Source organism: Microcaecilia unicolor, chromosome 1 (genome assembly GCF_901765095.1).
Source record: "Microcaecilia unicolor chromosome 1, aMicUni1.1, whole genome shotgun sequence".
In the NCBI taxonomy this organism is placed as follows: domain Eukaryota; kingdom Metazoa; phylum Chordata; class Amphibia; order Gymnophiona; family Siphonopidae; genus Microcaecilia; species Microcaecilia unicolor.
In genome coordinates, this window is record NC_044031.1 from 669,266,988 (window position 1) to 669,283,767 (window position 16,780).

Genomic DNA, 16,780 nt, shown 5'->3' on the forward strand with positions numbered 1-16,780 from the left:
AGATATTCATGGCCTGCTGCACCACTTCACACTACAATGAAGACAGCCCTTGCCAGAGGAAACACAGCAGCAGCAGGCAGAACAAGAGATGATGACCCCCCTCTCCCCGCCACAGAACTGACCAGGGATCATACCAGCTAGGGGTCTGTGCCAGACAAAATGGGGTTACCCAGGGATCTGTGCTGGGACTGCTGCTTTTTAACATATTTATAAATGATCTAAAGATGGGAATAACTAGTGAGATAATTAAATTTGATGATGACACAAAGTTATTCAAAGTTGTTAAATCGCATGAGGATTGTGAAAAATTGTGAGAGGACCTTACGAGACTGGGAGACTGAGCATCCAAATAGCAGATGACATTTAATGTGAGCAAGTGCAAAGTGATACAAGTGGAAAAGAGGAACCCAAACTATAACTACTTGATGCAAGGTTCCACATTAGGAGTCACCATCAAGGAAAGATCTAGGTGTCATTGTTGATGATACGTTGAAACCCTCTGCTCAATGTGCACCAGTGTCTTTTAAAGTACATAAGTACATAAGTAGTGCCATACTGGGAAAGACCAAAGGTCCATCTAGCCCAGCATCCTGTCACCGACAGTGGCCAATCCAGGTCAAGGGCACCTGGCACGCTCCCCAAACGTAAAAACATTCCAGACAAGTTCTACCTAAAAATGCGGAATTTTTCCAAGTCCATTTAATAGCGGTCTATGGACTTGTCCTTTAGGAATCTATCTAACCCCTTTTTAAACTCCGTCAAGCTAACCGCCCGTACCACGTTCTCCGGCAACGAATTCCAGAGTCTAATTACACGTTGGGTGAAGAAAAATTTTCTCCGATTCGTTTTAAATTTACCACACTGTAGCTTCAACTCATGCCCTCTAGTCCTAGTATTTTTGGATAGCGTGAACAGTCGCTTCACATCCACCCGATCCATTCCACTCATTATTTTATACACTTCTATCATATCTCTCCTCAGCCGTCTCTTCTCCAAGCTGAAAAGCCCTAGTCTTCTCAGCCTCTCTTCATAGGAAAGTCGTCCCATCCCCACTATCATTTTCGTCGCCCTTCGCTGTACCTTTTCCAATTCTACTATATCTTTTTTGAGATACGGAGACCAGTACTGAACACAATACTCCAGGTGCGGTCGCACCATGGAGCGATACAACGGCATTATAACATCCGCACACCTGGACTCCATACCCTTCCTAATAACACCCAACATTCTATTCGCTTTCCTAGCCGCAGCAGCACACTGAGCAGAAGGTTTCAGCGTATCATCGACGACGACACCCAGATCCCTTTCTTGATCCGTAACTCCTAACACGGAACCTTGCAAGACGTAGCTATAATTCGGGTTCCTCTTACCCACATGCATCACTTTGCACTTGTCAACATTGAACTTCATCTGCCACTTGCACGCCCATTCTCCCAGTCTCGCAAGGTCCTCCTGTAATCGTTCACATTCCTCCTGCGACTTGACGACCCTGAATAATTTTGTGTCATCGGCGAATTTAATTACCTCACTAGTTATTCCCATCTCTAGGTCATTTATAAATACATTAAAAAGCAACGGACCCAGCACAGACCCCTGCGGGACCCCACTAACTACCCTCCTCCACTGAGAGTACTGGCCACGCAATCCTAGGAATATTAGGAAACGAATGGAAAACAATAATGAGAATGTTATAATGCCTTTGTTTTGCTCCGTGGTGCAAATGCACCTCGAATACTATGTGCTATTCTGGTCACCACATCTCAAAAAAGATATAGCGAAATTAGAAAAGGTACAGAGAATGGTGACAAAAATGATAAAGGGGATACTTCCCTATGAGGAAAGGCTAAAGCGACTAGGGCTCTTCAGCTTGGAGAAGAGACAGCTCTGGGGAGATTTGATAGAGGTCTATAAAATACAGAGTGGAATGGAACGGGTAGACGTGAATCGCTTGTTTACTGTTTCCCAAAAAATTAGTAATAGGGGGCACACAATGAAGTTTCTAAGTAGTAAATTTAAAACAAACCACAGAAAATATTTCTTCACTCAACGTGTAATTAAACTCTGGAATTTGTTCCTACAGAATGTGGTAAAAAGCAGTTAGCTTAGCAGGGTTTAAAAAAGGTTTGGATCATTTCCTTAAAGAAAAGTCCATAAGCCATTATTAAGATGGACTTGCGAAAATCCACTGCTTATTTCTAGGATAAGCAGCATAAATCTGTTTTACTGTTCTTGGATCTTGCCAGGTACTTGCGACCTGCATTGGTCGCTGTTGGAAACAGAGTACTGGACTTGATGGACCTTCGGTCTGTCCCAGTAAGGCAACACTTATGTTCCTATGTTCTTAAGTAAAAGATTAGCTCCTTCTTCTGCAGTGAGCATTTAATGAAGATTTCATGCCTGTTTCTCCTCTGTACTGCAAGCATACAGTACCTACAATTTATTTTTGATTTCCTTGGAGGGGATGGATTTTATAAAAGTAGGGATGAGGAACTTAGGGAAAGGTGTTCTGGAACAGAGTAATGTGCTGGACTGTTGAGATATGAGCAGATTATTATTAATTAGTTGGCATGAAATAGCAATCCAGCACATGCCTGTAATATATTTATTTATGTGTTCATTTATTTAAAAAAAATTCTATTCCACACAATCCTACAACTCTTAGAGGATCACAGCATAAAATATACATAATATAATTTTAAAAGAATACAAACACACCTACATGCAATAAAAGAGTTTTGCCTGAAACAAATCCATCACTTAAACACCCAGCTTTAAACCATCGTAAAAGCTTGAGCAAAAAGGAACTGAAGAAGGGAAATTATCTCTCGAAACCCACGTGCAGAATACAATGAAAAAGATGTTTCACTCTATGTGAAAACTCAAAAGAGTAAAACCTTTTTTCCCGAGATCCATCTTCCGTAACCTGGTACAGTCAATGGTACTAAGTCACCTGGACTATTGCAACGCCCTATACGCTGGCTGCAAACAACAGACAATCAAGAAACTCCAAACAGCCCAGAATACCGCCGCCAGACTCATATTTGGAAAAACAAAATATGAAAGTGCAAGACCTTTAAGAGAGAAACTCCACTGGCTCCCACTTAAGGAACGAACCGCGTTCAAGATCTGCATGATTGTACACAAAATCATCCATGGTGACGTCCCAACGTACATGCTAAACCTCATGGACCTGTCTCCCAGAAATGCCAAAAGATCATCCCGCAAACTTCTTAATCTTCACTTCCCCAGCTGTAAAGGCCTAAAATACAAGCTAATACATGTGACTACCTTCTCTTACATAAGCATGCAGTTGTGGAATGCACTACCAACTGACCTGAAAACAATCAACGACATATGTATAACTTTCGTATCTCTTCAACAAGGCCTACAAATAAAACCCATAACTTAACTATACCACCTCGCTAATCCACCCCAGCTCTGAAAGTCATCTTTCTATACTAATCTTTTTTTGCATCATCAATTGTATCTGATATCCTGGAATGGTGATGCCATAACAGGTCTCTGTAAGCCACATTGAGCCTGCAAATAGGTGGGAAACTTTTTTATTTATTTATTGCATTTGTATCCCACATTCCCCCACCTATTTGCAGGCTCAATGTGGCTTACATAGATTTGTTAACATTATCATTGTGGGGTACAAATGCAATAAATAAATAATCTCTTAAATTAAAGGGCAACAAATTCCACTGCCTCATACCTTCAATATAAAAAAAATAGTCGAACGGTACTCAGTTAACCTAATACGATGAAAGGAAGGAATAGCAAGCAAAGCATGAGCAGGCTGATAGAACTTCAAAGAACCAGCCACAGAAAATGGCACGTCCTTGCTTAAAGCCTTAAACATTGGCAACAAGATTTTAAACCTGATTCTCCACTGGATGGGTAACCAGTGTAACTCCTTAAGTACTGGCATAATGTGAGCCAAACGAAACATATCCGTGAGCAAACAAGCAGCAGCATTTTGAGCAATTTGTAAAGGACAGAGCTTACCTAGAGGTAACACAAGATACAATGTGTTACAGTAATCAATTTCTAGTGTGCCAATAAATATTGCTGGCATTGCAAAACTTGTATGCACAGAATAGCATACAGAAACAAAAAAAGGCAAAGATCTGCCACAGAAATAGCAAACCAAAAGAAAAAAAGCAGATCAAAAAAGACTAAAAAAATGGAACAGGAGGGTACCTAACAGAAGAAGTGGTTTATTGTGCTGCCAGTCAATATAGCATTGCTAAGACTGCTGAGTAAGCTTGGGAAGCACTTATGTAAGGTGGTTGTATGACTACTTTTAGGGGTTCACTTTGCTTTTTACCCCTACTAGTTTTTTGTACTCCTGACACAGCCTGAGGGCGAAACGTGGCCACGTCAGGTAACTTGTAATAAACCACTTCTTCTGTTACCCTCCTGTTCCATTTTTTTGTCTTTTTTGATCTGCTTTTTTTCTTTTGGTTTGCACAGAATAGCATTCCAGCACATCTGCAAAAGTGTACACATGCAACTCTGGGTGCTGATACAATGCTTTTGTGCACAAGATATAGCTGCTGCTAGCACAGACCCGTGTGCGTGTGTGTCTGGTGTGCTCTCCCATTTTAGTGCACATTTTTTTGCACACAGCCTATTTTCATATTATTTGCTCACTGCATTGAGCAGCACGTTTTTTTTTCTTTAGGATCTGCACTAAGAAGCTGTGCACTGAGCTATAGCACACAGTTCTTATGCAAGGTTACTCCATCACCCCCAAGCCACATCCTGAATTATACCATAATCAGGAACGATTCTAGGATGAAAAAAAGATATCAGGTCAGGAGGTGATGGGCCTGGAGGGAGGGAAGATTGTACCTTTGCTGATTCTTTGCCATACCTCCTCCCCCCTCCCCCATATCTTCATCTCTTTTTCCCAGTAGCAACAGGTTAGGCAGGTAGGGCCAGATTTACATATAAACTAGATAAACTAGAGCTTAGAGCTTCACATCACCAGGAGCGTCACTCTTCACTAGCATGGAAAAACTATTAAACCTAACATTTAGTTCCTACTTAATCAAGGCGGGTCTCTTAAATGTTACATCTTAGGGTCTACAAAATGCATCCATTTAGCCCTGTAGGAAGGCACCTTTATTGTTGCTCCAATGGCTGATAGGATAAACTCCACCAGCAGCAGGAGGAGAAGGAGTAATATGACTGACATTAAAATACCTTAAAGATGGAAATAAAAGATGCAAGCATGTGTTCTTTAGAAAGGTCATGGGATGAGGATGAAAGGGTGTAGACTTGGGGATAATGCAAGGAATTATTTCTTCATAAAAATGGTTGTATATGCATAGAAAATCTCTCTGCTGAAGGTAGTAAAGACAAAGATAGTATCAGAGTTCAAAGTAGCCTGGGATAAGGATTCTTAGCAATAGGAAAGTAAAGGAAACCCAGAGACTGAGTAGGGTCTGTTGTAAAGCCACAGGAGAAAAGAACTAGATTAGATGAGCCTTGAGGTCTCTGAGGTACATTTACTAAACTGTATTAGTGCTACCACTGGATTACCATGCATTAAACACCTGTGTTACTGCTTCATGCAAACTATAGCAGCATTAGCATGCTCATGTTAATGTTCATGTGCATTGTTGGAATTAATGCAGATTAATGGCATGAAATTTTAAATGAGCTAATTATTATACACATCTATTTATACCATTGTTATGTTAACTATTTTATTTAAACATAGTGTTAATCTCTATTAACACCACTGCTAACGCAAACCTTTAATCATCTACAGATGTTTTAACAATTTGCACCAAATATAGCTGATAAAGTACACATGTTTTGCAGCCTGTTCACTAGTAACACATTTTCCATGCTGAAATGGTAGTGGTGCTAGTGAATAGTGTGCTGAATGCATAATAAAGGATATTAAAATGTGTTTTATCCCATGCATTTAATGGATTTTAATAACTAGGCCCATTTATCATCTATCTATATAATTCACAACCCCAACGTTCTAAATGAAGCCACCACCGGAAGTTGAAGCGTCAAGATCAGCTTTCCCCACCGGAAGTTGAGGCGTCGAGATAGCCGCTTTCCCCATCAGTGTGTGCCCCGCCCTTGCGTCACTACGTGATGACGACGAGGGCGGAGCACTGACACTGGACGAAACGGAGTGCCAGCAGCAATGAAGACATAACCGCTCACTTACACTGCAGCACTGACAACACGAACAGCGCTGACAGAAGAAATCCATTTGGATGGCCATGCTCCTGCTCTCCGTATGTGAGTCCCCCCCCCCCCCCCCCCCCAAAAACAAGCTAGCGCCCGTTTCATTGCTCTGAGAAACGGCCCTTCTTTACTAGTCTATCATGTTCTAGACTTTCAAGTTAATCAGGGGCGGACTGACCATACCGGCAACCGGGCAGTGCCCGAGGGCCCAGAGGATCTGGGGGGTCCTGTGCCTCTCTCCCCTCCTGTACACTACAGCCCCTGGGCCAACTTTGAAGGGCCCTGGTGATCTAGTGGCTTCTTCAGGGGCAGAAAAGAATCCCACTCTTTCCTGCCCGCTGTGCTGCTCTGTTTGGCACCGCTGCATCTTCAAAATGACTGCCGAGACTTCCTGCAGCAGTCTCATGAGACTGCCAAGACCTGCGAGACTGCTGCAGGAAGTTTTTGTAGATATTAAGAAGAAGCAGCAGCGCCAAGCAGAACAGCAGCGGTGGGCAGGAAAGAATGGGGGTCTTTCTTGTCCCCCAAGAGGCCACTAGAGCACTAGTGCTCTTCAAGGTAGGCCCAGGAGCCTGTAGTGTGCAGTGGGTGTTGGAAACAAAGGGAAGAGGCGGCAGCAAGGGGCAGCGGTGGCAGGGGGGGCCAATGACCATTTCTGCACAGAGGCCCAGATCACTGTCAGTCCACCCCTGTTCTCAAATAATACATTTTGTGCAATTAATGACAATGGGCCTGATATTCAGACTGCAGGAGTTAGCCGGGCTGACTCCCGCGGTCGGTGTTGAGACCGGATATTCAATGCCAGTCCGTTTCCGATGACCATCATTAAATATCTGGTTTATTTCTGGCTGGTTTCAACTTAAGATAGGTCTGCTATTTTGGCGGCCGCGTTTGGCCACCAAAGTTAGCCGGCGATGCGCTTACTGGGAATATTCAGCGGGAGACAGTCTAGTCATGCAGAGACTGATAAGGATAAAACAGTTGCCTGTTGTTTCACCAGCACCCTACCACAACCCTCTGTTCCAATTAAACATTTTGGTTCATTTATCACCCCATTTTGAGCTTTCGCTATCTTGGGGTTGTCTTGGATTCTTCCTTATCTTTCTTACCACAAATCTCCAATCTATCCAAAACATGCTTCCTTGTATTTCACCAATTAAGAACTATTAGTGATAATGTCCACATCGTTCTTCTCTCATTTTGTTATGTCCAGACTTGACTACTGTAATATTGTCCATGCTGGCTTACCTCAGTTCACTTGATAAAACTTCAAAACACAGCCATCAGACTACTTTGGCAAATGTGTAACAGGATCCTGTCGTATGGATTATACTACACATTTGCTTGAAAACCATCATTAGCTACTGGTAAAACAGAGGATTATTTACAAAGCTGCAGTGCTCACCTGTAAGGCTTTTAGGCATGGCAGTAGCGTACCAAGGGCAGGGTGGTGAGGATGGTCTACCCTGGGTGTAGGCAGCAAGGGGGTGCATGGAGCAGTCGTGCAGCTATCGGCTCCAGCAGTCCCTTGCCCCCTCTGCCCCCTTCCTGTTCGAGGGCAGAGAACCGGCACAGCCGACAGCTGCACAACTGCTCCATGAGCCCCCTTGCTAGGAGAAAGGGTAGTGGGGGTGATGTGCCTTGGTGGGGGGGTGTAATGCACCTCAGGGGAGTTACACGCCTTGGGGAGGGGGCGCAGCGGCAACCTACCACAGATGGCAAGCAAGCTAGCTACGCCACTGAGGCACGATGCTCCAGATTACTTATCCAATCTCACGATTCCTTACTGTCCTAGTCAAACCGTTTGCTCCCTTAATGACCACCACTTAGTTTTACCCAGTGCCATAGCGAGAGCAGGTGACACCCGGGGCGGGTCGCTGCTGCGCACCCCCCCCCCCAGGTGCAGCATGGCGCCCCCCCTCCGGAGTGCACCCTCCCCCCCCCAGAGTGCATTCTCAATTGATGAAGAAGCGAGGGGCGGGAGGGCCGATCCGCCCCCGAGTCCACGTCGCTGGGAGCTGCATCGGCTCCATTGGTTCCTTGCTCTCTCTGCCCTGGAACAGGAAGTAACCTGTTCTGGGGCAGAGGGAGCAAGGAACCAATGGAGCCGACACCCCCCCAGCGACGTGCACCCGGGGCGGACCGCCCCACCGCCCCTCCCTTCCTACACCACTGGTTTTACCCAATCTTAAAGCAGCACAACTTGAATCAACTAGACACACTGCTTTTTATTTTTTGGTACCTTTTACCTGGAACAGCCTCCCCCTCTTTTTTCGCAGCAACTTCAAATAGGCCCTTAATACCTGGCTGTTTAATCAAGCCTAAACCACCACTGGTTGAACCCCAGGATCATCTGATGCGAGTCCACTATACCCCTATCCCTCTCCACTTTCCTATTGCACTGTCCACCTTTCTTTCTCTCTACTCTACCTCTGTAGGATTCAGTTCCTGTCCTATTATAAGTGGAGTTGCTTTCCTGCTTTATGTTTAGCCTGTACACCACTCTGCTCTACTTTGACAGTTTGGGTGGTATGGTAAATTTTAATAAACTACAAACTATAATATTCCCATATAGACGGTTAAGCACTATAATATTCCTGGCCAGTTAAATAACGCTGAATATCAGGCAGAATATTTATACACTGATGGGACAGCACAAATGTTTGATGGAGAGCTATCATAGTCTCTGATGTCTTATGCTCCCATTTCATATTTTAATTTTCCATAAATAGAAAACTTGAGCCACTAAACAAGGCAACAGAGAAAAGGAGACAGCATCTCTGGTTCACATCATAGTTTGTTTCTCTGCCATGTTTTTCATTGATACAAACTAGGAGGTCACCTACACGACAATTTTCCTTTCAAATAGATCAGCATTAAAGCAAATCTCAACATAGCTGTCACCAAAGTTTCCCATCTTTTATTTATTCCCAGGGCTTAGAGACTTGTCCAGGTTTCTGGGCTGATTATAGCCCAGTTAAAACTGAAATCCAATATTTATAGTCAGTTTCAAAATGTGCCTGACCGAGTTCAGTTCTAGTTTATACACACACACGTAATTCTGTTGATATTTCCCATAAAATAGCACAGTATTGTTACATTAGCTGGCCAAACCATTGTTTTACAAGTGCTTGTTCAGCAGACATCTGACAAATTCAAATAAATTAGCTTTGTCAAGGCTCAGTTCCACTCAAGCATGATTATTCTCATGTTCAGTTGGCTTCGCATGATTTGAGCTGGCTCTGAGTAGGCTGGGATTTTATTTATTTATTGTTACATTTGTACCCCACGCTTTCCCACTCATGGCAGGCTCAATGCAGCTTACATATTGTATACAGGCACTTATTTGTACCTGGGGCAATGGAGGGTTAAGTGACTTGCCCAGAGTCACAAGGAGCTGCCTGTGCCTGAAGTGGGAATCGAACTCAGTTCCTCAAGGTCTAACCTGCGGTCTTGCACCCAACCTTTAGCACTGTGCTATAGTCTGACAACACTTAGACCCCATTTCACAAAGCCATTCACTGTGAATGGGCTGTGTCGGCATTGCAACGGGGCAGCTGCTAGCACAGTTTTGTAAAAGGGGGCCTTAGGGAGGCATTTACTAAAAAGCGGTAACTTTATGCATTTAAGGGTAAATTCATGAAAGGTCATCTAAAGTTAGGCTAAGCGTCAGTTCTATAATGACAGAAAATTAGAACAAGTTCGCACTAAGACCTAACTTAGGCTTGAGCACTTTACACCAGCTCAAAGGCTGGTATAAGTGCTCATGCCTAACTGTAATAGTTAGGCATGTAACTGTATGTATTGTATAACATGTGCAAACAAGTCCTGGGCATACCCCTGACTCGCTCATGCCCCTCCACAGTCTACACTCCCTTGCATTTGCATGCTATGGATTTTGTACACACATGTTACAGAATACAGACTAAGGCAAGTTGCATGCATAACTGCAAATTGGTGCTAATTAGAAGCAATTAACACTACTTAGTACCAATTATTGCTCGTCAAAATCAGTTATCAGATCATTATTATATTATTTGTGCAACTGATGTTCTACAACTTCTGCTTGCAACTTTGCTTGATAAGTGTAAAGCTGGGCATGCAAGTTTATAGAATTTGGGAGTTACTGTCACTGTTCCCGCCAAGCTGAGCAGGAGTCCTCCATCTACGGTTCTGCCAGTGGGGGGCACTGTTTCACTATCACATTTTCAATAGTGAGGGGCAGGCAAGCTCTGCAGGACTCCAGGGAACCTGCCTGTCTCTCTGGATATTGAAAACACAATATTGAAGCATTGCCCCCTACTGGTAGCAATGCAGGTGGAGGACTCTGGCTCAGCTTAGAGGGAATAGTGGTTACTGTGCTTCAACAGCAAAAATGAATGCGCAATAAGTTCAAAGGTTGTGCATTAACTGTTGGGCATGTACACAGCATGCCCCTGCAGTTACCACACAGAAATGTTCCTTACCATGCTTTATTCCCTAATTCTACATAGTGTGCCACTGATTAGGTACCTAACTTTAGGCACTCAAACAGAAATTAGGCACTCAATTAGGGTAAAGAGCAGTTAGGTGCTGAACTGCATTTAGGCATTAACTTATAGATTAATGCCTCAGGCCTTTAGGAGCCCTTTTACTAAGCTGCGGTAAACAGAGCCCTACAATAGAAGCGCGGACCATTTTTGCCGTGCGCTGAGGCCCTTTTTACCGCATCAGGTAAAAAGGCTGAAAAAAGAAATGGCCATGCAGTATGATTGAACTTACCATGTGGCCATGCAGGGGGAAGCAGTTACCACCATCCATTGAGGTGGCAGTAAGGGCTCCCGTGCTAACCTGGCAGTAAATCCCAAATATTTCTGCTAGCTCCAGAAATGCCGTGAACTAGGGGTGGAACTTGCTTAATAGAATGGCCCCTTAGTGCGTAACTGCATGTGGGTGGGGAATGGGGGTGTCACACACTTAGGTGCCAAACTTAGAGAATACTGTAAGTTCCACACCGAGGTGCCAACATTTACCTTTAACATGGTGTAAGTGTGGGTGCCTGAACGTTAAGCACGTAAATGTTGGCACCCTAATACCAACTTAAGCTCTATACCAGTAGTTCCCAAACCTGGTCCTGGAGTCACCCCAGCCAGTCAGGTGTTCAGGATACCCACAATAAACATTCACGAGAGAGATTTGCATGCACTGCCTCCACTGTAGCAAATCTCTCTCATGAATATTCATTGTAGATATCCTGAAGTCCTGACTGGCTGGGGTGCTTCCAGGACCAGGTTTGGGAACCACTGCTCTATTCTATAAGATGCTATTATAGAATACTATCTCGGTGCACAGATTTTGGGCACCTAATTTTTAGTGTACTTTATAAAATTGTCCCCTATGAGTATTCACCTCTCGAGGAAACATTAAGGGGGTCTTTTACTAAAGTGTGCTCATGCTTTTAGGGTGTGCTAAAATTGGGCGCTAAACGTTAGAGAGACCCATAGGAATGCATTGGCGTCTCTAACGTTTAGCGTGCGCCCAATTTTAGCATGCGCTAAAACCGTGAGCACGCCTTAGCAGTGGCGTAGCTATGTGGGGATTTGGCAGGACATCAGACTCAGAAACAGAACGCAGCCTTGCGCCGGAAGAAGAGGACCTCGGCTGGCGGAGGTTGGGGTCCCCCGCAGGCAAAGGTAGGCGACGGCGGTGGCGGGGGAGGGTTGGTGGCGGTAGGGGGGTCGAGATGGTCATCTGCAGGGGGGGTCAAAGTTGTTGGTGGTGGTGGCGGTGGTCGGCAATGGTGGGGGGGGGTCAGCAGCGCAGGGGGGGCTAAAATGTGCCCCCTCACCTTGGGCTCTGGACCCCCCCTCCCGCCGAAGTCTGGCTACACCCCTGTGCCTTAGTAAAAGGGGGTCTAAGTACACTACTAATTGTGATGGGCAGTCCATGCACATCCTTCACCCATAACCCACCCAGTTCCCACCCCGTAACATTATGCAGTTAAAGATGGCCCTAAGCTGAAGCACATAACAATGGCTGTACCATTGATTGGAAGAATGTAGATCATCTATTTTTTATATCAAAGGCCTGAAATTATGGAATGCATTGCCCTTTGAACTTTGCTTAATACAGAATATGGATCAGTTTAAAAAAGCTCTAAAAACTAATTTATTTCTTCAGGCTTTTGGTTCCTTTGATGTATGATATTATTTTAATAGCATGTAAATTTAATTTGCTGTATGTTTTATTTTAAGAGTAATATAGTCATTTTTTTATAGTTTGCTGAGCAAAGAAATAATTTTTGTCCTTTTATATTTTATATGTGGCTTGTTCCCTGCTTAGACTTTTATAGATATAGCGGCTTATAAATAAAGTTTATTATTATTATTATTATTATTATTATTATCCAAGGAATCAACAAAGAGAGTTGGGATGTGGATGGGGGAAGGAGGTCTACTAGTGGTAGTCTTTCCAGAAGACAGGTAGCAATAAGGAGGGTGCAGGCAGGTTTGTGTGGTGATTAGAAGAAGTTTGTGTGCTGGGAGCCCATTAGGTGTATAAAAAATATATGTTGTTTTTGGTGAGCTTTGGGCATTCTGTGTTGAAGAGGCAGTTCAGAGGGAGTGGGAGGTGAGGGCTATGAGCTTGTGAGGAACTTTCCTACCTCACTCCACCTTCCCTGATTATTCTGGTAGCCGATTTGCATTTGTAAGGCAAGGGGAGAGGGGTTGTCAAAGCGGATGTTCTAGGGTTGGAGTGCTGAGGGGTAGGCGGGTGGTCATAACTTGTGGAAAAGAGGGTTTCTGACTCAGATGCAGCCATATAGGAGGGAAAATGGGGAACAAACTGAGGAGAAGGGGAGTATATGACTGTTTGCTCATGTGTGACACTGCCATAAGTGGAGGCATTCTGATGGGCATGTATAATGATGTTTTAGGGAAAGCTAGTTCATTACTGACTAGCTGTTAGGGATGGGAAAGGCTTTTTGGGAACATTACGTTTAAGTGTTCTGTAGTTAAGGATATGTTATTATGAACTAATAAAACTGTGGCCAACTTTCACCACTTGAATTAATATTTGCTGTGTAATTATTTTGGTTTAGTGTAGTGATGCTTGATGATGTGAGGATCAGTATGAATGCCAATGTTACATGTGAATGAGCGCATACTGTCAGTTATCATACTTGTCACAGCGTGCACTAATTCATTCATTAACTGCGTAACACAGTCGAGTAAATGGGTCCATTATACTTCAAAAAACAATCTAACAAGAGTTAATATTCACAAAAAAGTCAGCTCTTTCTCCCTTCCTCCATATTAGCATATTTATTTGCATAAATATATATATCTAATATGCCCCACCCCCTCCTTTCCCCCCCCCCCCCCCCCAATTGAAACAGTCAAACTACGCCCATGAGTTAGTCTGATAAGTGAAGTCAACAATCATGAGTTTAGTTAACACTGGCTTGAATTTTGGCAAGTTGGGTTATACTAGTTCGGATTCATTTCACTTCACATCAGGACGGACTCCTCTCAGCTCAGATAACATGTCAGATGTCTGCTGAGCACAATAGTAAGAATCACATCATCCCTTCCAGATCCAGAGAGGAATCTAACTCTAATCAAAGCTATTAGTTATACTGCCAAGATGTGCTTGGTGAATAGTGGCATAATAAATGTTCAATAAATAAAAGTATAAAAAAATTAAAAATAAATATGTCCAACCCTGCTGCAAATCCTTAGCAGATTCAGACATCATAATAAAGACGACTTTTGCTTCCACACATTTCGGCTTATTCTGGCTATGGTGCTCCCAGTTATCATTTGACCACCTGCAAGACCCTTTGAAAGAGTTCCTCAGGGTGTGCAAGATATCCTAACAGAAGAAATATGGCAGGAGATGGGGGAGGAGTGATCCAAACGAACACCACTGTGACAGGAACAAATCTTTGCTTCAAATACAGAGACAAATGAGCTGGTAAAAGTTATTTTTACTCCTTGAGGGCATCTAGCTCTATAAGATTACTGTGTTATAATTTATAAGTGAATTCTACAGCATCATCATCACATCAGTTACCTCAAAGAGCTTTTCAAAATGAAATACAGTTTCAGTGGGAGCATTTTCTTCACACTCATCTTGAGGAACAGGTGCACGATGGCTGTAACTCTGAACACTACTGGCAAGTTGACCAGGGATAGTGCAGCAATAAAATTACCTGAAACCAGGCAAGTAAACTTGGCATCACAGTCCTTCGATACTGCACGGGAATTTAACGTGGTCTCAAAACAAGGCTGGGTCTCCTCAGTCAGCTGTGAAATGATCGCACAAAACGTTGTTCTGAAACAAAGACAAACAGCAATTTTCTTAGGAAAGTGGCATTGTAGCGAGAGAGTGGCACTAAGAAGTCAATATCCATACAATTATTTACAGAAGCTTCCAAACCACAGATACTGTATACTAACCACATACATAGTAACATAACATAGTAACATAGTAGATGACGGCAGAAAAAGACCTGCCATGCCTTGATGACGCTTCTGTGAATGCCATCGGTAGCCTTTCTAGACTGTTAGCAAACTGGATTTATCAGAGCAAAAGTGGTTGACCCCATGTGGTCATAGGCAGGTACATATTCAAAGCAATTTAAGTGGCCAGAAATGGCTCCTGACTGATTAAAAAACCTGCTTGGGGCTAACAGGGCTGCCAAGGGGGTGCAGGGGGGCAAAATTCCCCTGGCCCGGGCCTTCAAGGAGGGCCCGGCGCCGGGGTCAGGCCGCCGGCGCTACAGTCCCCAGTCTCACCTGCCTGCCTCCTTGGCTCCGGGCAGCAGGGGGGGCAGAGGCGGAGCGGCCTTGCCCCGGGCCAGGCCTAGTCTCTCGGCGGCCCTGGGGGCTAACCACTCATTTTCAGTGGCACCTAATCGGTTAGTGCTGCTGGTGGGGGAAGAGGGGTTGGTGGTTGGGAGGCGAGGATAGTGGAGGGCAGACTTATACGGTCTGTGCCAGAGCCAGGGATGGGAGGCGGGACTGGTGGTTGGGAGGTGAGAAATACTGCTGGGCAGACTTGTACGGTCTGTGCCCTGAATAAGGCAGGTACAAATCAAGGTAAGGTATACACATATGAGTTTATCTTGTTGGGCAGACTGGATGGACCATGCAGGTCTTTTTCTACCATCATCTACTATGTTACTATGTTACTAGGTGAAGCTCCCATTTACATGCACAACTTACGTCATGCACACCCTTGCTGCATTTAGGCGCCTGCTGTCATACCAGGTCTATGGCTGGTGTTAACTGGGGGTGCCTAAAAGTGAGGCATGCCAATACCAAGTTATGCCAGTATTCTATAATGAAATCTGGGTTCCCAGATGCCGTTACAGAATAGGGCTCTCATTGCACAGCATCAGTGCTAAAAGGAGGTTCCCACTTACAGAGTTAAAAACATAAGAATAGCCATACCGAGTCAAATCCAATAGTCCATCCAGCCCAGTATCCTGTTTCCAACAGTGGCCAATCCAGGTCACAAGTACCTGAGAGAAACCCAAATAGTAGCAACATACCATGCTACCAATCCCAGGGCAAGCAGTGGCTTCCCCCATGTCTTTCTCAATAACAGACTATGGACTTTTCCTCCAGGAACTTGTGTAAACCTTTTTTAAACCCAGGTCACTAATCGCTGTTACCACATCCTCCAGCAGCAAGTTCCAGAGCTTAACTATTCTTTGAGTGAAAAAATTTCCTCCTGCTTGTTTTAAAAGTAGTACCATGTAGCTTCACTGAGTGTCCCCTAGTCTTTGTACTTTTTGAAAGAGTAAAAAAAAATCGATTCGCTTTTACCACTCAGGATTTTATAGACCTCAATCATAGTCCCCCTCATCCATCTCTTTTCCAAGTTGGAGAGCCCTAACCTCTTTAGCCTTTCCTCATACGGAAGGAGTTCCATCCCCTTTATCATTTTGGTCACTTTTCTTTGAACCTTTTCTAATTCTGCTATATCTTTTTAAGATGTGGTGACCAGATTTGCTTAGCCTATGCATCTGCTTACCCTAGTGCTACTGAAGTCCAATACAATGAAATAAAAAACACGTGTTCTCCTGCATTCGAAGGGAGCCCATATATCACTCACAGGAATCATTTCAAAAGGGGATCTCATCTTGCTAAATCCTTCAATGCACGTCCATTCACCTCAGAAAAACAATCTCTATGTGTGCTAAGAATATAATTCTCCTCTGCAGAAGTGAATAAAGAGATCACAATGAACATAACCACAGGCAGAGATACAGGTATCTGCAGTCATAGGCAGAGAATTACTGTGCACAACCAGGGATTAAAATTCCACAGCACAGTCCATATCCAGAGACAACAATCTTTTCACACTGACTCAGAGTTCCATGGCTGTGTCATGGATCTAGACAGAATTTATGTAATATGTTTGCAGAGATAGTGGAAAGGCAGCAGGAGACAAGGGCACCGTGAAAGCCTGAGGGCTACATACAAGTAATACTGGTTTCACTGCATATCATTACTGCTATTCCTCTCATTAGTGGTGAAAATATAACAATATCTCCATTGTGCACTAC

General features: G+C 43.9%; 1 protein-coding gene across 1 annotated transcript in view; it reads right to left on the bottom strand.

The window, feature by feature from the left end:
* Nucleotides 1-16,780, bottom strand: part of ALPK3 (alpha kinase 3) — a 203,108-nt gene that overhangs the window by 167,247 nt on the left and 19,081 nt on the right. The window contains exon 3 of the mRNA XM_030187187.1: nt 14,417-14,538. Within this exon, the coding sequence (XP_030043047.1) occupies nt 14,417-14,538 (122 nt within the window). The remainder of the gene's footprint in view (nt 1-14,416; nt 14,539-16,780) is intronic.